The sequence below is a fragment of the Trematomus bernacchii genome, unplaced genomic scaffold (genome assembly GCF_902827165.1).
Source record: "Trematomus bernacchii unplaced genomic scaffold, fTreBer1.1, whole genome shotgun sequence".
Taxonomy (NCBI): Eukaryota; Metazoa; Chordata; class Actinopteri; order Perciformes; family Nototheniidae; genus Trematomus; species Trematomus bernacchii.
Genome location: NW_022987560.1, coordinates 161,693 through 186,088, shown reverse-complemented (window position 1 = coordinate 186,088; position 24,396 = coordinate 161,693). Strand labels below are relative to the sequence as shown.

The 24,396-nt window shown below is 40.4% G+C and overlaps 1 protein-coding gene across 1 annotated transcript in view; it reads left to right on the top strand.

The window, feature by feature from the left end:
- The window catches only part of LOC117477333 (zinc finger protein 850-like), a 195,115-nt gene that overhangs the window by 29,525 nt on the left and 141,194 nt on the right, over positions 1-24,396 (top strand). The window contains exon 3 of the mRNA XM_034124015.1: positions 5,593-5,977. Coding sequence (XP_033979906.1) covers positions 5,593-5,977 — 385 coding nt within the window. The remainder of the gene's footprint in view (positions 1-5,592; positions 5,978-24,396) is intronic.

Genomic DNA, 24,396 nt, shown 5'->3' with positions numbered 1-24,396 from the left:
GTCGAGGACGTTGTTTGTCATTACGCCAAACACGTAAACACTCTAAGTTTGTTTGCGCTGTTCTGCTTGAAAGCAAGTACCTGCCTCCTGCAAACTGTTCAAACAAACGCTTCAACTCGTACCATTTAGAATCTGTATGTTTGAATATGGATCTGAAGTTGGCGTGACGTTGAAGTCGTGCTGCTGGACTCGGCTGTAGTTCCTTTATAGCATAACGTTAGCATGTTGCTTCTGGCCATTAGATTTATGATTCGAAAATTATAAAAGTAGGGTAGACATGTGGAGATTATCCGGCTGAACAAAACGTGCATTTATCAAACAGGTTCGTTTTCCACAGACCTTATTTCGAGCTGTTTTCCAAAATCCTATGGAGAAATCCCATTGCTTTTTTGTCGAGGGAACCAGCAGCTTACTTCCGGGTAAATACTTCATCCCTGCACCACTCTATAGGGTAAACGACCCACTGACTTCACTGGTGACGACATGAAGTTGCTGGTGGGTATTTAGCGAGGCCCATAACTCTGACCCAGTTTATCAGTCTGCCCTCACTGAGCACAGGCCTGCGACCTTGGGCTGCTCTCTGTGTTTTATCTCCCTATTCCTGCCTGTTGGCCTCAGCTGATAGAGGTGTTTTAGTGCTTTGTTTGATCTTGTTTCAAGTTTCGAGGCTTTATTGTCATTTTCACATTAGTTACAGTGTAGATAAGGCAATGAAAAACTGAAGTCACAGGCTCCTCCAACAGTGCAACATATATATATAGGACATAGAACAGATAAAACAGTGCAAGAGAATGTTTTAAGATGCGCAAGTAAATACAAATAAAATAGAATAGAATAGAAATAGTGCAAGATGTTACGCAGCGTGTTGATTATTCTCTCAGAGCTAAATACATGGGACTGGAGGAGAGATCTTCAGAGTTGGTCGGCAACCGCTGTGTCACCTCGTGTCTGCAGCACATGTTTTTGTCAATTCTCGGACTGTAACTTCATAATAAATTATCCCTTAATGTGGCCAAAACAAATTACATATTATTCAATACAAAGTCTGAGAGTACAAATTACTGCATTATACGTATTTGCAATACCGAGATAGAAAAAGTTGATGCATGTACATTTTTAGGACTGCTTGTTGACGAAAAACTCAACCTGAAGAACCATATCAATTATGTACAAACTAAACTGTCAAAAACGGGAGATTTTGTTTATTTTAATGAAAAAAACAACATAAGTAATGCATTTAAACAAACTACTAATAGTTAACTACTTTATTCAAAGGTTTACAGTAATTCTGGATAATAAAATCTCGTGCAGCTCGCTGAACCTGTAATAAGTGACCCGACAGTAAAGAATAAATATATGTTTAGCTAGTTCCATAAACTAGCTAAGTGTGTTAGGTCTAACTCTTATGGCGCATTTCCATTGCAGGGCCTCGCTCGGCTTAGTACGGTATAGTTAGGCCAGGCTCACTTTATGCTGCGTTTCCATCACAGTTTAGTAGCTGGGGCAGTAACTATAGTAACGCAGTGTAGGCGGAGCCGTGACGTCATCTTCAATGAGAACCCCAGAAAAACAACACAGCCGTTAGCTGTTAGCACTCAGAGCTCACAGCTCCTCATATCCGTTCAGAAACTAGACAAAAGTTAAACAAGTACAAACCACAGACTGCCTGTGTCATGGTGAATACAGTCGCTGCTTTATTTATGTCTGTATAGGCCGTTGTTGTGAGTGTGGACGGTCGGAGCATATACTGCGTTAGCTTAACCGATCTCCATTTAGAAAACACGCATTTTAAAAGGTTTTTCATGCATTTAAACAAACTACTAATAGTAGGTTAACTACTATTAGTAGCTTTACAGTAAATCTGGATAATAAAATGGAAAAAATAAACGGGGTGCTCTCTTTTCTTCTCCCTCTCCTGACAGCCCGTCAGTCTCGTGCAGCTCGCTGAACCTGTAATAAGTGACCCGACAGTAAAAAATAAATATATGTTTAGCTAGTTCCATAAACTAGCTAAGTGTGTTAGGTCTAACTCTTATGGCGCATTTCCACTGCAGGGCCTCGCTCGGCTTAGTACACTGTAAAACCTGACAAGTTAATAGAACTCAAACATTTCTTTGAAACTGATTACATAGAAGTTTTTGAGTAATACTTATACCTTAACTGAAATGTTCTAAGTTAAAGTATAATCTTATCAATTGAGTTCTATTTAGTAGTAATTTTCAAGGGACACAAACATATTGTTTGTAAGTTAAAGAAACATTATATTAAGTTTCTTTTAACTAATCATTTGTGTTAACACTGTACGTATAAAGATCAAGTATTGTTGACTTAAAAATGTTCATATCTTTTCAACTAGCTATTTTGTTAGCACAGTACAAATGAAAATCAAATATATTTAACTTGAATATTTGTATTATCTCTAACTAAAAAACTTTTCGCTGTATAAAATGCGATATGAATTAAAAACGTCAATTGATTAGTACTCAAAACTGACTGAATGTAGAGTACTTAAAACATTTTTTGAAAACCGATTACATGAATATTTTCAGATAACTGTAACTCAAAATCCCTAAGTTAACATTGAGTAAACATTCAAAAGCACTTTAACACTGACAATTTAAATGCAAATCACTGTTTTATTAAGGGACAATATAGAAAACTCAAAATATATATAGTATAGCAAATAACTCTTTTAAATAAAAAAAAATACCTTAAAAACAGTGCTAGGGCCTTGAGAAATATCTGTGTGTATTTTAACCATCACTTATGAGTGAACACAATTTTCAGGAACAGTTCTGTGTATTAATTTAACACATGGACCATAAAGACCCAATACATATAAAAGTATAAAACAACATCTACAAACAGTCCTTCAACTTGAAGCTGAACAGTAACAAATCTGTAACAAATCTGTCAATGCAATACGGTATAGTTAGGCCAGGCTCACTTTATGCTGCGTTTCCATTACAGTTTAGTAGCTGGGGCAGTATCTATAGTAACGCAGTGTAGGCGGAGCCGTGACGTCATCTTCAATGCAATCCCCAGAAAAACAACACAGCCGTTAGCTGTTAGCACTCAGAGCTCACAGCTCCTCATATCTGTTCAGAAACTAGACAAAAGTTAAACAAGTACAAACCACAGACTGCCTGTGTCATGGTGAATACAGTCGCTGCTTTATTTATGTCTGTATAGGCCGTTGTTGTGAGTGGGGACGGTCGGAGCATATACTGCGTTAGCTTAGCCAATCTCCATTTAGAAAACACGCATTTTAAAAGGTTTTTCTCCTGCCGTCTGTCTGCAGACTTGACAAAGCATTAATTCATGGTTTTTACTAACCGGTATCAGTATGTTGTTACTTCGGCATCATTTTGAAACGTGTATTACAATTAAATCACGGTCAAATATGTTCATTTTGTTGTAGTTGTAGCCCCCTTGCCAGCGATTCTCTCTCTCTCTAGTTTAGCATACGCAGCCTAACTCAGCCTGGTTGTTGGCCCGCTAAGAACCTCGATTTTATGGGGCCAGAAAAACTGTGAAATAGTCGGTACTACGCCTAGTGGAAACGCAACCAAAAACATGCCCCACACTGTAGTGGAAATGCGCCATTAGTGTATTTAATTTTGCTCCACTCAACGGTCCGTCACAGCGGACCGTTGAGTGGAGTGTCCGAGTGTGAAATATACCAATTTTAGGAAAAGTAACGAAGTTTGAGCAGTGTGGGTTTTATATTAACAGAGTTACACATATTTCAAAACGTGAAGTGTAATAACTGCAGTTTGCCTCCCTGTCACGGAGAATGACAAAGATCCTCAGTGAAGCACAAGCCCATGTTTCTCACTAAATTGTAAGTAGGCCTACAACTTATTAAAAAGATCAGTTCAATGCAACTAATGTCGTCTAATGGATTTAGTGATGGATTGTAAACATTTGAAATGTAGCATTTAAGTGTTTCTCAGTTACAATGTTGTTGTTTTAATAAATCAGACACTGGTGGTGCAGCACTGTACTGTACCTCTTTATATAGGCATTTTTTCCTTAACAAATAGTTTTTGCGCTGATCAGGGGGTACTTGGCTGAATTCTTTTTTCAAAGGGGGTACATTATTGAAAAAAGTTTGAGAACCACTGCTGTAGAACAACCATCAAATCACACGGCTTATCCATAATCGGAGTTAGAACGTGGAATGGACTTCACCCAGACCTTTCAAGTATCACTTGTCATCAACAATTAAAAACTAAGTTCAAAAAAAGATATATTTGCAGATTACTCCAGCTAACAAATATTGGGTATTCCCAGAATCAATATTTGTATTGGTGTATATGAGTGCATTTGTGTACTTATACACCTGGTGCTTGTGTATATTTTGTGTATGTGTGAACATATGAATGTAAAGAAAATCACTTGTAAATAAGTGTCCACAATGTTTATATGCATATATTAATATATGCATTTATTATTATTTATTTGCCAAGTACATGTGTACATATATATATTTTTATATATAGTATTTTCCTTTTCAAAAAAGTTAGTCAACTGCTATTGACATGTGCAGAAAATGACCCTATATCTAGTTTTCATATATATATATGCATTTTTATTTTTTTTTTTCCCTAACTTCAATTTTATTTTTTCACTAGTTTTTCTTTATTTCTTTGTACTCCTTAATTTCTACACGTTTTTCACGCAATAATGCCAATGTTATATTAGGATGATTCACGGGAGGGCTACTTCCCATAAGCTATGCTTCAGCCCTCCCGCTTCTACTCATTTTGTTTATCTTTGTGTGTATGAATTATACTTTTTTATTTTTTGGATGAATTAGTAGAATAAATAAAAAGAAAATATGTTTGCCATCAAGCTCCAGCTCTCCTGTGTCTCACTCATGGATGTTTAATAAGACCTGGATACTGCATCGGAGGCCTCGTTCATTGTTATGAGAGCTGCTCATTGGCACATGAAGACAAAATGGCCTGACATTCTCGAGAGCAAAATGTCACAAATTACCCATCATGCCTTGCTGTCGAGAGCATAGAGCATGCGCAGTTGAGTTTTCCCTTAAGCCCCGCCTCCAATCTCCCTCACTCAGCTCAGTAGAATGAATGGAGAGAGAAAATACATCTGGATTCAGCTGTTAGCGCATTTTACAACTTTTAAAACCTAATGATTAAAAAAAAGGCTATACAAGTTTTATTACTGGGTAGTTTATTTAGTTAAAAGATTTAGAGACATCTCATTCCCAATAAAGAACGTTGCTGTTTACTTTGGTTAGAACGTTGCTGTATTACTGCATCAAATATAATACAAATATAATAAACACAAACAGTTAGTAAAAAAAGTATTTTGTTAACTGAAGGTTTGTATTAAGCAAGTTTTTATTGTGTTAACTGTATATGTATTTATGCTTTATGATTTACTTTCTCTCTTTCTCTGTCCGTCTGTTTTAGAAACCGAAAGGAAGAGAGAGACGTCACAGCTGTCAGCAATGTGACAAATCCTTTTCAACATCTGGACATTTAAAGCGCCACCTGCGTATTCATACTGGAGAAAAACCGTACCGGTGAGAAGAGTGTGGGAAAACATTCACTAGATCAGGTTCTCTCAAATCACATCAACGTATTCACACTGGAGAAAAACCGTACAGCTGTGAAGAGTGTGGGAAAAAATTCACTCAATCACATCATCTCAAAGCCCATCAACGTATTCACACGGGAGAACAACCGTACAGCTGTGAAGAGTGTGGGAAAATGTTCAGAACATCAAGTGAACTCAAAAAACATCAACGTATTCACACAGGAGAAAAACCGTACAGCTGTGTAGAGTGTGGGAAAATGTTCAGAACATTAAATGCTCGCACAAATCATCACCGTGTTCACACAGGAGAAAAACCATATTGGTGTGAAGAGTGTGGGAAAATGTTCGCGACCTCAAGTAGACTCACAGACCATCATCGTGTTCACACAGGAGAGAAACCGTACTGGTGTGAAGAGTGTGGGAAAACATTCACTTCATCAGGTGCTCTCAAAAAACATCTACGTATTCACACGGGAGAAAAACCGTACAGCTGTGAAGAGTGTGGGAAAACTTTTCCTCAAAATATTCACCTTAAACTCCACAAGTGCATTCACACTGTATCGTTTTGAACAACTATGAGAGCCAAGCTAGCTGTTTCCTCCTCCTGATGTCCTGAAAGCTGTATTGATATATTTTAAGAGTCTTTCTGAATTGAAGTCTGAATAACAGTTGTTTATGTTCTAACACTTCACCCCAAATTGCTCCTGTGGGGATTGCCCACAGGAGCAATTTGTTATGTTATGTTATGTAATTTGTTAGTTTTTAATATTGAGTATGTAAGTCGCTTTGGATAAAAGCGTCTAACAAGTGACATGTAATGTAATATAATGTAACCAGCGTTCACGCTATGCCAACACAAGGCCACAGAGATGCTGTTTCTCCCAATTTAATTCATGTTTGTAATGGTTCCTGATCTATAAATAAATGTTTAACTATGCTGTGTTTCAACCATTGATTTCTTATAGCCTTGTTGTTCCCTTTTTTTTTATTATATCTCAACTGCTAGCCTCGTTAAACGCCAGCTAAAGACAAATCTCTTTAGATTGGCTTATTATTTGCAACCCCCAACTTTAAATGGTTTTTTAGTCTTTATTATTCACTTACTTTTATCTTATATTAGTTTTTTTAACAGTTTCAATAAAAACATTTATTTTTATGTTATTTTATTTTACATTTTAATCGTTTAACCTTAATTAGAATTATGACGTTTTTATTACTATTAATTAGTATTTGTATTTCTGTTGTACCTATATGTTCACTTTATTTGATAGGGTTTTATATTGTTGAATCTATTCACTTGTCTTGTGTCTTATCTTTCTGAGAGAAATCATAATTTAGTTTTCATAATCCTTCTCCTCTGGGCTGCATGTGTGACGTGGCAGCATGTGTAGTGTGATGTCTCTGTGTGAGACCTGTTTGTTTAACTTGTTCATTGTTAGGAGATGTGCTCCAGTTTATCTTTGTGCATTGAGTACTTCAGTCACTTTCTTTTAGGAGAAAGTTGTTCTCAGTTCATCTTAAGTTTGTTTTGTAAATTGGCTGGTGAGCCTTCTTCCTTTTCAAAAAAGTAAACATTAACTACAAATTCAGCCAAATCAGTTTCCTCTCTCCCGGTTATTTTTATATGTTGTTACTTCCCTTTGTACCTCTAGTTTAGGAGGGAACGTAACACTGTATTTCATTTGTTATTATCATACCTTTTACCTCCTTGTGTATCTTAACCTTTTAAAATGTTATATTTTTCTGCATGCATCTATAAAGGTCTTAACATCTGAGGGGACTTTCTTGTCGTTTATTGAACTATGAAGAATTGTTTTACTATGCTGTGTTTCAACCATGGGCGTCACAGCCATTATATGAGGGTGGGATAAGTCCCCCCCCCACCTTTTAAAATGATTAGTTTAGACCCCCCCACTTTTACCATGTGGAAAGTCCGTGAATCGGTCTATCCACTCGCCGCTCTTTGTAGAGCGCTGTGTCAGTGCTTCATTATCAAATCCATTCCACTTGCTTATTGTGAGAATGCCCAAATCAATGAAATTCCGTACCATGTTTTCACTGCTACTTTGTACCAAGGCAGATTTTCAGAGCCGTACACATTTGCTGTACACATGCTGCGTTTTTTGCGTAGCTGTGTCTTTAGTTGTAAGCCCAGTGGCGATCTGTTCATCTGTCATATGATCATACAATAAAGTCATCGAAAAGAATAGGATACAGTATTAAAAGTTATTTTGGGTCTTTGTGTGTCAATCAAGCTCGGCTGTGTATGTGGCACGAGCGCATTTTGTGTGAGCGAGCGAGAGAGCGCACGAGAGAGCGCTAACGTACACAAAGGAGTTGTTTCTACAACAAGGAGGAGGAGAGCTCTCTCCTGTCAGACAAATCTTATAACGTCAGCTCAGGGAGGTAAAGGACTCTCTGAGTGTTTAGATCGTTAACTTTAGTCTAAGTTATCTCATGTAAACAAGTATTTCCAAGGCACACCTTTTATATGATCATTATACAAAATAAGAGAATAACAGGTATGAAATAATTCCAACTCATACTACAGGACTGTAAAACAAAAATACAGTTTAAAAGGGGAATGATATGTAAAATATGCATAAAGAATAAGTAAGTCTGTTTACAGTACTGTTTCACATGGGTGTTGTTGAGAGATGTATCCATAGATTTAGTCCCTAATTTTGCTCTCAAAATGCACCAGATTAATGCATTTAACTTCAACATTTAAAAAGAAATCCCCCCTAGAGGATGTGAGGTCCACCACCTGCCCGTCAAATTATCCCACCCACATTGAGGATGCTTCCTACGCCCATGGTTTTCTTATAGCCTTGTTATTCCATATATAACATATTATATATCCAGGGTTAAAGCGTTAACTTGACAGCCCTAATATAAACTATAAAAAATGGCCACCTGCACACACACAGAAAAATATGAGAGGCCGTCTAGCTCACAACTCATACTTGGTCTTACAAACAATATCAGAATCTCACATGTACACCACCAGATTCTTTAACACACAGTATCATACCGTCTTTAACGTACTGTCATTCCTTCCTTAATTTACTATCATACTATCATACATAAATAACTATTCTCTCTCACACACAAAAACAAAATCTCTTAAACGCAGCATCATACTCTCGTACACACACCACTATCGTCTTTCACAAACAACTATAATCTAATAGAACATTATAATAGTGTATGTGAAAGAGGATAGTAGTATGTGTGTAATCGGTAAACAATGTATGTAAGACAGAATAATAACCTATATTAGAGGGAATAGTATTTCATGTTAATAACAATAGTCATATATGTAAAACAGAATAGCAGTGAATGAAAGGCCGAATGATAGCTTATAAGAGGTAATAATAGTTCATGTGAATGACTATAGGTATGTGTATAAAACAGAATGATAGGGTGTGTGCATAAGAATAGTTATGAGTGTGAGAGAGTATGATTGAAAAGGAAGTGAGTTTGATTGAAAAGGAAGTTGGACTAAATTCTCAGTTCCTGATTGGCTCTACGTTTTTCGTTTGACGGACACCGCCCAAGAAAGGCAGTAGAATGCTACTAATTTTCCCAATGCAACCTGAAGAGTAAAAGGGTCAAGTCCGTCAGAAAGCAATGATGACTACTTACACTGTAAGGATTAGTGTACATGTATTGTGTTTATGTGATGACATTTGGAGATGTATAAACTCAATGAGAAAATGCGTTAGCATTCGCGCTAGCGTTAGCATTCGCGCTAGCATGTTTTATTTAGATGCTTTTATTTTGAAGGCGAGTTTACACTGTTGACAGGAAGTTGTTGTTGCTATGGAAACAACATGACTGCGAAAAGAAATATCTTTTACATATAAAGACGGAGAAAGTAAAGAATAAAATGTATGTTTAAATGTTAGCACCCCCCGAAGAGGCACAAGGTTGGTATTTACTATAATATAAAATGGTAGGTTGTGTCCTAATTCGTTTATAAGCTGTTTTGTAGCTTTGCTGTCTGTTCACAGTTAACTTTTGGTAGTATGCTCAAGTGATTCTAATACGGATTGGGCCTAAATGTATTTGTTATTTTTGTGTCTTTATAGCTCTTACGTTGACTCTGGAGTTTCAATAAATTCTAAATCATCAGTAAAGTCTATGACCATATTTCGGAGGGATATGCTACAGCTAGCATTAGCTATATTTACCTTGTTTACACTTAGCGGTCCTAAGTGTTAATCTGTGTATGTTACACTTGTATGTATGAGATCATTAAGTGCCTTGTATCTTCTTTTTTTATAGTTTCACTCCGTTTGAATGTCAGTGGACTGCAAATAATTCAATAAAGGAGCATGGCGGCTCATTCCCTGGCTCTCAAAAGAGTTTGGCTGGCTGTTTAATCTATGTTCACACTGAGACAGTACAACACATAGAGAAAACATTACACCTATTGTGTAAGTCAGTGGCAAACCGTCAGGGCCTTCAAGGTATTCAGAGAATACCCTGGAACACTCAGATAAAACAAACAAAAAATCGATTTAATTATATAAATAAAATGTAATAAAATCTATTCAAGTTTCTCCAAGGCTGAGAACACATATGCAGCCTGTACTTTTTAATAAAAACTGATTTTTAACAGAGTTTATCTATTTGTGATCATACTGTGTGACCTGCTTGTATGTACTTACACCAGTGGCGAACCGTGTCTATCACAACTGGACCTTCTGTAGACACACACACCCCCCACCGCCGCCCCTATCAAGGATATAGAATACCTTGGTTGAATGATATTCTACCCAGAGACCCAGAACAAGATCTGATTGGTTGCTTTCTTTTCTAACACAAAACCACTGAAATGCGTAGTGCATGGACCGAGAAGGACAAACAAATCAATGTAACACTGTAATATTACAGATCAACAACACTATACGATTCTCATTTATTCATTTTATCATGTTTTGGTATGTGTCTGAACCTCTCTTTAGTGGTTTAATAAAACAGATATTTCAACGTGTGCCTACTTTGTTCATGTGCTGTTGAGGATAATTTCAGTAGTTGCGTGCTATAATGTATTTACAAAGTGTGAAGAGGAGGCAACTTTAGAATAGGGAACCTGTTCAGGTCAATTTGAGTCAAACTAGCTTATTGGTTATGAACAAGACTTCACTTTAAAATAGGGAACATATTCTTCGATAGAAATACCTAATTTTGAGTTATTTAGACTTAATCAACACTTATAGTTTCATGTCTTGTTACATAAGGATAGATCATATGTATTATGGGAATTACTATTCATGTGGTACTACTGCCTTGTTAGGCCCATATTGAGCATATTAAGACCAAACAACTTCCTTACTTGCAATAAATAAGCACCATTTAGAGGGTTATTGAGGAAAAACAATCAACTAATGGCTTATTACTTGTAGAATATGGTCATGTAGAATAAGGCATTAATAAGTGTTTTATAATGACTAATAAAGAGCCAATATACTGCTAATAAGCATGTTAATTAACAACTAGTTGATGGTGAGTTTGTGTACCTTAAAAGTGGGGTAGGTAAGTTTGAGAAACCGGCTCGAGATACACTTTTTGTTATATTCCATGGAATGCTCTTAACATCCCGATAGCAATGAATATCTTTAGTGCTTTGACAAAAAATCCATAAGAAAATTTCATCTGTGGAAGCTGTAGCACTGTAAAAAGCATGACCAATCATTTTAGCCGGCCCGGGTAAAATAACTGGATGGCCTACCTGCCTGTCAGCCTTCCATCTGTGCACAAACTTATCTCGTGCCCTCATTGGTCATGTGCACGTTCGTGTGTGTTGGAGGAGGGGCTCTGTAAGGAAGTGGCAGGTTTTCTCCGGTTGTGTATTTTCAAATTCTAGCGATCTCGAGCCGGTTTCTCAAAATTACCTACCCCACCTTTAATATAAAGTGTTAACAAAAGTTCTTATTGCAGCTCAAATTTAGCTAGCAGTGCTCTGAGCAGCTTCAGGCTTTGTTTTCAAGGCTGTGAACCAGTCAAAGAATGAATATTTAAACTGGCTTCCTGTTGGATCAACCTGACTTCCTTTTAAAGTATACTCTCTCACAACCAGTACAATGTCCTCTCACATAAACTGTTGTAAGCTCTCAAAAACACAAGCATTGTCTCTCACATACACTATCATTCTCTCTCACACACACACTACTATACCCTCATACATACTACAATTCCTCTCTCACATACACTATCATTCTCTCCCACACACACTATACCCTCATGCATACTACAATTCCTCTCTCACATACACTATCATTCTCTCTCACACACTACTATACCCTCATGCATACTACAATTCCTCTCTCACATACACTATCATTCTCTCACACACACTACTATACCCTCATACATACTACAATTCCTCTCTCACACACACTACTATAACCCTCATGAAGTACTACAATTCCTCCTCTCACTCACACACTACTATACACTCAATACAATACGACAAGTCCTACTCGCACATACACTATCATTCTCTCACACACACACTATTAACCCTCATACAATACTACAATTCCTCTTCTCAACACACACTACTATAACCCTCATCACATACTACAATTCCGCTCTCACAACACACTACTATACCCTCATACATATCTACAAATGTCTCTCTCTCACATACACTATCAATTCATCTCACACACATCTACTATAACCCTCATACATACTAAAATTCATCTCTCACAACACCTACTATAACCCCTCATAACGTACTACAATTCCTCTCTCACACACACTACTATAACCAACTCATACATACATACTACAATTCCTCTCTCACATACACTATCATTCTCTCACACACACTACTATACCCTCATACATACTACAATTCCTCTCTCACACACACTACTATACCCTCATGCATACTACAATTCCTCTCTCACAAACACTATCATTCTTTCTCACACACAAAGTGTTCTATCTTGCATACACTACTAGAGTATTATATTCTAGTATGATGTTGTCTGTAAGTGGGAATAATAGTGTGTCTAAGAAAGTACAGTTTGGTATGTAAGTACGTTTGATTTATGACCCAGACAAAAGTATTGTGAAGTGCATTTCTTTTTCTTTCTAAATGTTGTATATAACATATAAAAAACGTCCACCTGCTGCCTTTGTGTGTCACGATCTGTCTGTGTTGTGTTTTGTCTTGTCTTTTTCTGTCTTTGGTTTCCTGTTTTGTTTTGAAAAGTGTTCACCCCCCCGTCTTGCCTGTTGCTTCCTGTCTCTGTGTTCCCTCCTGCCTGATTGCCCGATTGTGTTCACCTGGTGCCCCTGTGTTTTCTCCTCCCTCCTCACCTGTGTCTTGTTTGTGTGATTGGTCTTGTGTGTATTTTAGTTCTGGTTTTTCTGTCTGTCATTGTTGGTTCATTGTTTGCCTTAGACTGTGTCACAGGGTAGTGTTCTGTGGTCTACTTTGTTACCTTGGATTAAAGGAATATTCTTGGAAATCTGCATTTGGGTCCTGTCTGCTGCACTCAACCGTGACAGAATGAACCAACCAGAAATGGGCCCAGCAGATCTATTTGAGGTGGATTTACAAAATGTTACCTTTTCTTTGGCTTGCTGCTATGGTAGGTGGAGGGGAGCGTCCAGTGTTCAGCAGAGAGAGGCTGCTCTGGCAGAGGCTCACCAGGTGGCAACAGTGGATCCATCTCTAGTTAAGTTCTTACCTGACTGGATTTTGGATTTCCTTTCGACGTGTGATTCCCGGCCTGCTAGCCCCAGGCATGCTAGCCTCCTGCCTCCCAACTCCCAACCTGACACCATACATCTCGGTGTGTTCCGTCTGGAGTCAACCCCTGCTTCTTCCCCATTTCCTGCTCCTGTCCAGGAGCCGTTCTCGGGCACTCGTCTGGCTTTTGGAGGTCCACGGAGCCTCCAAAAGGCTCCTAAGAGAAGGAGTCGCAAGTCCAGGCTAGCAGCCCGAGCCCCAGAAGCCTTGCTTTGGGCTCCAGTACAGGCCCCAGCAGCCATGGTTCCGGCTCCAGAACCGGCCCACACAGCCATGGTTCCAGCCCCAGTTCTGGCCCCAGCAGCCATGGTTCCGGCCCCAGCAGCCATGGTTCCGGCCTCTGTTCCGGTCCAGCACGCCATTTCTCATCAGGGAGGTTTTCTGGGCCAACATGAGCAGATGATGCGAGCCTTGGCTGAAACCAGTCGGTCCTTGGCTCTACACATGTCAAACCTTGCTGCTAAGGTCTCAACTCTTCTGCCGGGGGTCTTGCCAACCCTATGTCCTGTGCCGTTGGAGTTCCCGCCGACAACTCTCCTGCCGGGGGTCTTGCCAACTCCATGTCCTGTCCCATTGGGGGTCCCGCCGACTACTCTTCTGCCGGGGGTCCTGCCAACCCTATGTCCTGTGCCGTTGGAGGTCCCGCCGACTACTCTCCTGCCGGGGGTCTTGCCAACTCCATGTCCTGTCCCGTTGGGGGTCCCGCCGACTACTCTTCTGCCGGGGGTCCTGCCAACCCTATGTCCTGTGCCGTTGGACGTCCCGCCGACTGCTCTCCTGCCGGGGGTCTTGCCAACTCCGTGTCCTGTCCCGTTGGGGGTCCCGCCGACTGCTCTTCTGCCGGGGGTCCTGCCAACCCTATGTCCTGTGCCGTTGGAGGTCCTGCTGAATACTCTCCTGCTGGGGGTCCTGCCAATCCTATGTCCTGTCCCATTGGGGGTCCCGCCGACTACTCTTCTGCCGGGGGTCCTGCCAATCCTATGTCCTGTCCCGTTGGAGGTCCCACCGACTACTCTTCTGCCGGGGGTCCTGCCAACCCTATGTCCTGTGCCGTTGGAGGTCCCGCCGACTGCTCTCCTGCCGGGGGTCTTGCCAACTCCATGTCCTGTCCCATTGGGGGTCCCGCCAACTACTCTTCTGCCGGGGGTCCTGCCAACCCTATGTCCTGTGCCGTTGGAGTTCCCGCCGACAACTCTCCTGCCGGGGGTCTTGCCAACTCCATGTCCTGTCCCATTGGGGGTCCCGTCGACTACTCTTCTGCCGGGGGTCCTGCCAACCCTATGTCCTGTGCCGTTGGAGGTCCCGCCGACTACTCTTCTGCCGGGGGTCTTGCCAATCCTATGTCCTGTCCCGTTGGGGGTCCCGCCGACTACTCTCCTGCCAGGGGTCTTGCCAACTCCGTGTCCTGTCCCATTGGGGGTCCCGCCGACTACTCTTCTGCCGGGGGTCTTGCCAATCCTATGTCCTGTCCCGTTGGGGGTCCCGCCGACAACTCTCCTGCCGGGGGTCTTGCCAACTCCATGTCCTGTCCCATTGGGGGTCCCGCCGACTACTCTTCTGCCGGGGGTCTTGCCAACCCTATGTCCTGTGCCGTTGGGGGTTCCGCTGAGGGTCCTGCCAACTCCACGTCCAGTATCGTTGGGGGTCCTGCCGACACCTGTTCCGCTGTGGGTCCTGCCAACCCCATGTCCTGTCCCGTTGGGGGTCCCGCCGACAACTCTCCTGCTGGGGGTCTTGCCAACTCCATGTCCTGTCCCATTGGGGGTCCCGCCGACTACTCTTCTGCCGGGGGTCTTGCCAACCCTATGTCCTGTGCCGTTGGGGGTTCCGCTGAGGGTCCTGCCAACTCCACGTCCAGTATCGTTGGGGGTCCTGCCGACACCTGTTCCGCTGTGGGTCCTGCCAACCCCATGTCCTGTCCCGTTGGGGGTCCCGCCGAGTACTGCTCCGCCGGGTTTCCTGCCAACACCAGATCCTGTCCTGTTGGGGGTCCCGCCGACACCTGTCCCGCCGGGGGTTCTGCCGGCTCTGTGTCCTGTTCCGTTGGGGGTCCAGTCGGCGCCAGCCCTTGCTACATCCGGGGTCCCATTGACACCGGCCCGTGTCTTGTTCGGGGTCCCGTCTGCGCCTGTCCGGTCGGCTCCGGTTCCTGTCCGGTTGATGCTGGGTCCTGCCCGTCCTCCGGAGCTGTCCTGTCGACGCCTTCCTGCCTGGCCTTCGGAGCTGTCCCTTCGGCGCCTTCCTGCCCGGCCTCCGGAGCTGTCCTGTCGACGCCTTCCTGCCAGGCCTCCGGAGCTGTCCCGTCGACGCCTTCCTGCCCGGCCTCCGGAGCTGTCCCGTCTGCGCTTTCCTGCCCGGCCTCCGGAGCTGTCCTGTCGGCGCCTTTCTGCTCGTCCTCCGGAGCTGTTCCGTCTTGACCTTCGAGCCCGGCTCCCTGAGTGCCGCGGTCTTCGCCCTCGAGCCCGGCCTCCTGACTCTTCCGGCCACTGCCTTCGCTCTCGTGCCCGTGTCCCTGAGTTCGCCCGCTGTGGCCTTCGCCCCTTTTTGGACTCTGCCTTGCCCCCGGGCCGTCCGCCCGGGACCCCTTCCGGGCCCGTCCTCCGGACCCCCTCCACCCACCCTGTTGGTCCTGGTTGTGCGTCCCTCCTCCGGACCCCCTCCAGCCACCCTGCTGGAATTTTTTGGACTTTTTGGGACGTCTGGGATCCGTCCCTTGAGGGGGGGGTACTGTCACGATCTGTCTGTGTTGTGTTTTGTCTTGTCTTTTTCTGTCTTTGGTTTCCTGTTTTGTTTTGAAAAGTGTTCACCCCCCCGTCTTGCCTGTTGCTTCCTGTCTCTGTGTTCCCTCCTGCCTGATTGCCCGATTGTGTTCACCTGGTGCCCCTGTGTTTTCTCCTCCCTCCTCACCTGTGTCTTGTTTGTGTGATTGGTCTTGTGTGTATTTTAGTTCTGGTTTTTCTGTCTGTCATTGTTGGTTCATTGTTTGCCTTAGACTGTGTCACAGGGTAGTGTTCTGTGGTCTACTTTGTTACCTTGGATTAAAGGAATATTCTTGGAAATCTGCATTTGGGTCCTGTCTGCTGCACTCAACCGTGACATTGTGTGTGTTGTCTGTGTGATTAGTTGAAATAAAACCACAACGTTATGAGTCAAATTGTAGTTATTGTAATATTTCCCCAAATATTATAATAATTATAATGTTTTGAGAATATTTAGGGGACATTTTTTTTAGAGAAATAAAGTAGTTCATTTTCGATGATTAAACGAGAAAGAAATTGCGATAATTCTTTAATATTTGATTGAAAAAGTCGTGATATTTCTGCATGAAAAGTCAAACACAAAGAAGTCATTTTTTAAGAATCTTTTTTGTAATAATCCCAATTGAAAATGTTAATATAAAAAAGTATTAATACTCCAGCTGTGTGTTGTCTGTGTCATTAGTGCTGCTTTAGTTCAGTCTTCTTTTCGTTTTCCTTGACAAAGAAGAGCTCACATTGCACATGAAGCTTTTATCAAAACATACATATGCACAACTGGGAGGAATAAGAAGTGAAAATATTGCTTTTGCACCAATACGCTCAGAAATACTCCTAAAACGTCACAAGTTCTTGCTTTGACTTTACTGTAAATACATTTTCGGCCCCAACGAATCAAAGCTTACTAACTTTTACAACGTGCAGCATCGATTGGTTAGCCATAAAACATGTTTCAAGTCAATCTAAAGGCACTCAAGATAAAACAAGACGTTAGCAGTGGTGGAAAGTGCATTTACTCAAGTATTGTTTGGACATAAAGCTGTGATTTAACCGTTCATTAATAATGCAGAACAGTTATTTCATTAGCAGATGGGAAGTGTGTGTGTGGAGCTCAGTGATGATAATACTGCAGAGGAAACTTCAAGGAGAAACAGCAGGGGGTCAGCGTACGATTCAAAGAGAAAGGAAATTATTTAAATTACAGAAGTACGGTAACGGTAGAAAGTCATCATTTATCAAAATATGATTATTATTAAAAACAGTCAGAGTAAAAGGTGATCTTTGTGTGGCTCCATCAATCAGAAAATACTGCATAAAGAATCCTTTCCTGCACGTTAAAGAAAAGGAAAGAAAGGAACACAGTCCTAATAATTATATAATCCAAAAAAAAAAAAATACATATTTGGAAAAAAAGGTATTTTATAGAAAACATTTTTTATTAATAAATATAAAATTATAATATTTTAGAGGAACATAAATGTATTTTTTAGGAACATAAATGTTGTAATATTCCACAAAAATAATCTTATAATGTCAGGAAATTATTTGTGATAATTAGAGGCAGAGTTGAATCTCTAAGAGCATTTTGGAGGTTTTAATATTTTGACGTTGTAACGTTTAAATATCTCAAGGAAGGAAGTTGATTAAACTGAAACATTTTTCATCATAATAATTCTGCAGAAAAAGTACCTTTCAAATACTTTTTAAACAAATTATTAAAATGTCATAATTCAGGAAAACAACGTTCAGTGAAGTCAAATATTTGGAGTAAAAAGTAATTTCTTAAGACTTTTTTTTAAGACTTCTAATTAAAACCCTAAAAAATGGGTTAGGGTAATACTTAGAAAGAAGGTATAGTATTGCATCTTCTCTGTGTGACAACCTCTCCACACCACGAGGGGTGCCGTCGGCTCTGTGTGTGTGTGTTTGCAGGATCCAGTGCCTGATGAGCTGCACCTGCCTGACGAGAGGCCTACAAGAGGAGAGTCCAGCGCCATATAGATAGAAGAGTTACGACAGCGGAAGTCCAAAATGCTTGATCGTCACGTGGTTCAGGGAGAGTCAATAGTTCCCCGGAAGTTCGTGGCGGGACATATGAATGCATGATTACCGGAGATAGAACTACGATTTTTGGTAATAAGTAGTGAATAAAGGTCTTGATTTGCAATATTTATACAACATACCGATATGTGTATGTATTTACATCAATATGTTTTAAAAAATAAATAGAATCTGCTAATATTTATGGATAATATTAGGAATAGTGTGAACACAGGGTTCCCGCGGGGTCTTAAAAAGTCTTAAAAAGTCTTAAATTTGATCATCTGAATTTAAGGCCTTAAAAAGGTCTTAAATATGACCAAAAAAATAAGAAAGGTCTTAAATATGATTAAGAAGGTCTTAAAAATGATGGGATTTGAAAGGTACTTCTGTGTTGCGATCGCGTCTAAAATGTGTTTTGGGGGAAATGTCCGGGCTGCAAAGTAACGGTAATAGCCTTTCAGTTCCCCCCAACAATTTGTATTGAAATAAATCAACATGGAACCAGTAATCACTAACTTTGTTTCCCCCGGCCCCTTAACGGAGAACACCCAGCTAGTAACCTAGCAACCAAGCTTCAGCTAGCGGCAGTCAGAAACTCATGTCTCTTCGAATCTACTTACAAATAAATATGGGGAAGTGTAAGTTCAACCGTATTTGGTTGGAAAACATTGAATTTAGTGCTTGGTTGAAACCAGTGGAGGGGAACGTGTTTGAAGCCCGCTGCACCTTTTGCAAAAGAAATTAGCGTTTGTTTGGCTAATGTAGCGTTAGCTAGTGCAGCGTTAGCTAGTGCAGCAGCTCCCGCAACAACACCGTTGGACCTCCGGGCGACGTTTGGGTCTACGTCAACCCTAAAAGCGGAGGTGCTGTAGTGTATACGCTAAATACCGTAGTTAAACACCAATCATACAACAGCAACGATGAAAGATTGTAGCCAAGGCAGCAGAGCTCTGAATATAGCTCTTGTTACTCACTCTCTCTCTCTCTCTCACACACACACACACACACACACACACACACACACACACACACACACACACACACACACACGGGCTGCTCGATTATGGCAAAAATCATAATCACGATTATTTTGGTCAATAATTGATATCACGATTATTAAATAAGATTATTCATTGACTTTGAAAACATCCATTTATTGAACTTTAAAACAAATAATAATTTGAACAGTATATTTTTAACTGTTGATTACCCTGAACGTATAATTCAACTGAAAAACCAATACAAAAATTAATTAAATAAATGATATATTTAAATAAATAATATCAAAATAATAAATACCAATAAACAAGATCAACAAATATTTTGGAGCGCACTTCCACAAGCTACTAAACATATATAAATATGATAAATAAAAATAAATTAGACTAAAATTAATTAGATCAAATATGTCGTAGTGCACTGTCACAACCTAGCAAAGCTAAATAATAGTTTTTTTCGATTATGTTGTTTTTGTAATTGTGGCAGGCCAAAATCGTAATTGCGATTAAAATACGATTAATTGCACAGCCCTAACACACACACAAGCACACACAGAGACACATACACACTTTTTGGCTAACACAGTTCTATACTGTTATGCTGTTATGTTCAGTCATTGTTCTTATGTTGAACATGAATACATTTGATTTGTAAGTAATTATGGGACGTATTTCTTCTTTCATAGCAATTTTCCTTCATACTTTCTTGCCGTGAAATAGGTCTTAAATTCTATTCGAAGTGGTCTTAAAAAGGTCTTAAAAAGCCTTAAATTTGAGTTGGCGAAACCTGCAGGAACCCTGGAACAGCTAGTTTACTTGTTAACATATATACATGTTAGGCTCTTGCCTTGGTTAAAGAGCCTGTTGCTGTTGTGTATTGCTTTGAATTATTTAAAACAAATATTATCTTCTTAAACAGGTATGGTAGTCAGGAGCATCACTTCCTAATGTTTATTGATATATTTAGAGGGAGGGGATGGCAAGGAATGCTTCAAAATTTAGATTAGATTAATTTCTACCATTTTTTTTATTCATGGTGGTTTCAGTAATCCCATGGTACTTGAGGACATAAGTAATCTAAATGACTAATGTCATCTTTATGACTTTCAGAAAGGACAGGAGACCAACAGGTGACTATCAATGGACTAGCAGCAACATGATTATGACGTTAAAAGTGTTGTTTTAGGAACATCCATTGTAAATACATGGAATTCAATAAACATTGAATAGCATGTCATGCAGTTTGTCTGTGCCTTTTCCTCCGTGTTGTCCTGGCATATCGTCTCCACCATGGTTTGCTGTGCTGCCTGGGGATGCTCCAATCGCTCAGAGAAAGGAGTAAGAATCAGAATGTACGGCTTCCCCACTGACACAGAGAGGAGGGAAAAATGGCTAGCTCAAGTCAGCAGGAGCAATTTAACAATCAAAACAGACAGCCGCAACAAAATATGTGAGGTAATCATATTCAAACACTGCATTTGCACTTTTTCCACAAAACGAAGACCACACCATTGGGAAGCTTAATGTTTGGTTTAATACAAATAACGGAAAGGCTTGAAAAACTCTGAGAGTTGAGACTCAGGGTGCAGGGTGAGGGTCTCAGTGCAGGTATTCAGGCTCTATTGAATCCCCCTCTGGTTCTTGTGCTGAAAGAGGGAGAAACAGACAGGAGAAAGGGTTATACACACCTATATAGCACACCTATTGGATGGGAAATTGCCTTGGGGAGATAAGGTGTGGTCTTTGTTTCCAACTGAAGTTATGGAACTTTATTATTTGTGAGTTTAACAAAGTATGACAAATGGCATCAGTAATGGATGTGATATGAATTTGTATAAAGTTGTCTCACATTCTTGGTCGTATTTTACGTACAGTATGTAATGAGTGTATACATGTCGAGTAAGTCCTCCACCTGTAACATCACTGCCCCTCCACCTGCCATACAGTAGGTTACTAATATACACTAACAAGATTACTTATATAATACAGTGACAGAATACATGTTTAGTATGCTTACTTATATACAACAGTAGTATTAAATGTACCTTGTGTTTTCACTCTCACTTTGCCATCATTTCAAAATCAGCTGAGCTGCAACATAATACAGACAGGTAATAATCAACAGAATACACTAAAAACACTCACCCATAAGTTACGTTTTTGTTTACTGTTTGGAAGTCTCAAATATGCACTCTAAATTCATATCAATAGCGATGTATCACACAAATAGTTCTGAATTGATTGATTGATTGAAAAGTTTATTAACAGCTTGTATATTGGGTACAGTACAGTACAGCTCAAAACATACAATTGTTAAGGGGATGCAGACCAGAGAAAGACTTTCGTCTTGTTTACATCAGGGTCCCCCATTTCCAATTCATCATATCATTTAAGACATATAAGACATATTTGACATACAGATGGCTTATTTACAATTTACATACAGGTGGTTTTTTACATACAGATGGCTTATTTACAATTTTCATTTTAGATTTCGTTCTAATACATCCTAACCGGACATTTAAGACATACCAAGTCTACAGATATACAGTTAGTAACAGAGTCTAAAATGCGAGTATATACATAGATGGGGGGGGAAGCTGTCCATTGTACGACAGGTTGAGATTTGTACCATTACCGGGGCCAGTTTTGCAATGCTTTCCCCCGAAGGTGCTCTTTAAGAGAGGTTTTGAAGGTAAGTATAGTTTTACTTTCCTTTACAGTTGTGGGAAGAGCGTTCCACCTTGATGTGGCATAATTGCGAAACGTGTATTCCCCTTTTTTTGTGCCAAATCTGGGTTTTACATGATTTGTGGAGCTCCCTCTGGTGTTATGATCATGGTATTCCTTGACCTTTGGGAAGAATTTTGACATGTACATGGGTACCATAGAGGTGTAGTGGATCTTGTAGACCAGGCCCATTGCAAGTAGCTGTACTCTGTCGTCTACTCTAAGCCATCCTAGGTTGTCAAAGTGGGCAGAGGTGAGGTGGGTTCTAGATGAAAGGTCAAGCAGTAGTCTGACCAGTTTATTTTGCGATGTTTGAAGTTTTATTTTTAGCGCCTTGGAGGTGCTATGGTACCATGACGTGCAAGCATAGTCATAGTACCCTTGAATGAGTGCTCCTGCCAGAGTTTTCAGGGTGTTTTCTTCCTTATTATTGTGTAACGTTAACTTTATTATACTAGTTTGTAGGCCTACTCCAAAATGGAGATCGTAATTTCTCCACCTCCACTCATTACAATCACACGTGCCCCAATGTTATATTTAACTAATATTATATTCCTCCACCCCACAAAAAATCACGTTTAGAAGCCCTTTTTCTCTAATTCCACAACGTTGGATGAAATAACATTAGGAGAACGGATTAATAGGCTGTTCATGGTTACCTTGTGTTGCTAACTTTATCCGGTATCCTAGCCTAATCTGTTATCTGTAAACGTTCCCTAAATCTACTGATTTAGGGATAATCCACTAACAACCTTTAATACACATGTTCATTTGACTCAGATGTGCTGATAATATCTGCAATATAAATCTTTAAACGTCTTCTTACCTTTAAAAGTCCATCACGAACGGTCTATTATGCTGCAACTCTACTGTGTTGCTGGTCGCAAAAGTTCCCCGGAAGTCAGCGGCAAGCTAACTTCCGGGGAACTATTGACGGCTGCACGATCCGCCATTGCTGTAAAAAAACTGGTCCATTGGAGTGAACGGAGATGTCGTAACTCTTCTATTATACGGCTCTGGGAGAGTCCAACCGGATTCGTGTGCTCGCTCTCATTCCTCTGGGCACTCTCTCCGTGCCAGCCTCGGGGGACCTGTTGCTGGCTTTTGTTAATTTATTTATTTACAATCAATAAATAATTGTTATATTCTCGCACCTCGTCTCGACTCTCCGGTTTATGTTATAGCATATGGGGGCTCGTTACTTTGAACCTGGGAAAACGTTTTGTGAATAGATGTCCGTTGATGGGAACGGACTACGCACAGCTGTTGTCACTTGGTGCGGCTGATTGTTTGGGAGTAACGGGACGAGGGTAAGTGCTGCTCCTCCCGGTAGGTGAACAGGGACTGATCATAAAGCACCGGGTGATTCCCTACCGCTACGATTATTTTCTCCTCCATTTTTTGGCATATGAGGAAATGAACTGCGGTCTGGCTCTCCCAGCATACACGCGGTTTGATTGGCTAGCGCTTGAACTGTCAGATTTGCATACGCGGGATTTGATTGGCTGCCGCCTCCGCCTCAGCTTCAAAAGTAGAACATTGCTCTACTTTTGCCAATATGGTCTAGCTGCGGCCACGGACAGTACACGACACTACACGACACGCCCACTACACGACACGCCCACCTGACACGACACTACGGTGGCTGAGAGACATTACCGTACATGGCAGATTAAAAGCGAATTGACGACACTTATTATTATTGAGATCGTACATGGCAGATTAAAAACGAATTGCAAATGTTATTGTAGCATTTTAAGCAACTATTAGGCAAATAAATTAATAACCTAGTCTATCCGTTTGAGACACAACAGTATAACTTTCAACCCAAATCATTTTGTCAACAAACGGTGGTTTAGTCAACTTTTTTTTAATATATAAAATAGGTATTAATGAGATGATCTATTGATTATGTTTGTCTAACTGCTACACATGTATTTTATACATAAATGTAGATATTTGTGAACATCTAAATATAGTTGTTAAAGGTTTTAAGATATACATTATCACATCATGGGGTCATTAAGGAACAAATTAGGAGGGCCAGTCAGGCCACTAATGAGCTCAATCATTCACATGTATTATTATTACTTTATAAATTAAAAGTACTAGGGGTCTATTACAAAACCTTTGAAGGAATCGCATAAATTAAAATAAATGTATGGCAAGTATGATCAAATTAACATAATGTCAAGATATAGCCAATAGACAATCAACATGCTTTGAATATAAAGGAAGAAGAACAATAAACAGATGAACATTTAGGTTTTATGTGTAAATTGTGAACAAACCATCTTAATACAACTGGCAGTCTAAGACAGCAAACTAAGCTTCTTTAACTGCTGCTAGAACACTGTTTTACCATGGGGTATTTCTAACAAGACCAAAAGATATACAAGGCTTCCAAAACAGAAGAAACCAACTCAATACAGTATTTTAATTTCCTTCAAAACGACAAAAGCACTAATAAAAACCAAATAACAATAACATAAAGGAAAAGTAATTGAAGTGGTTGCCTGTT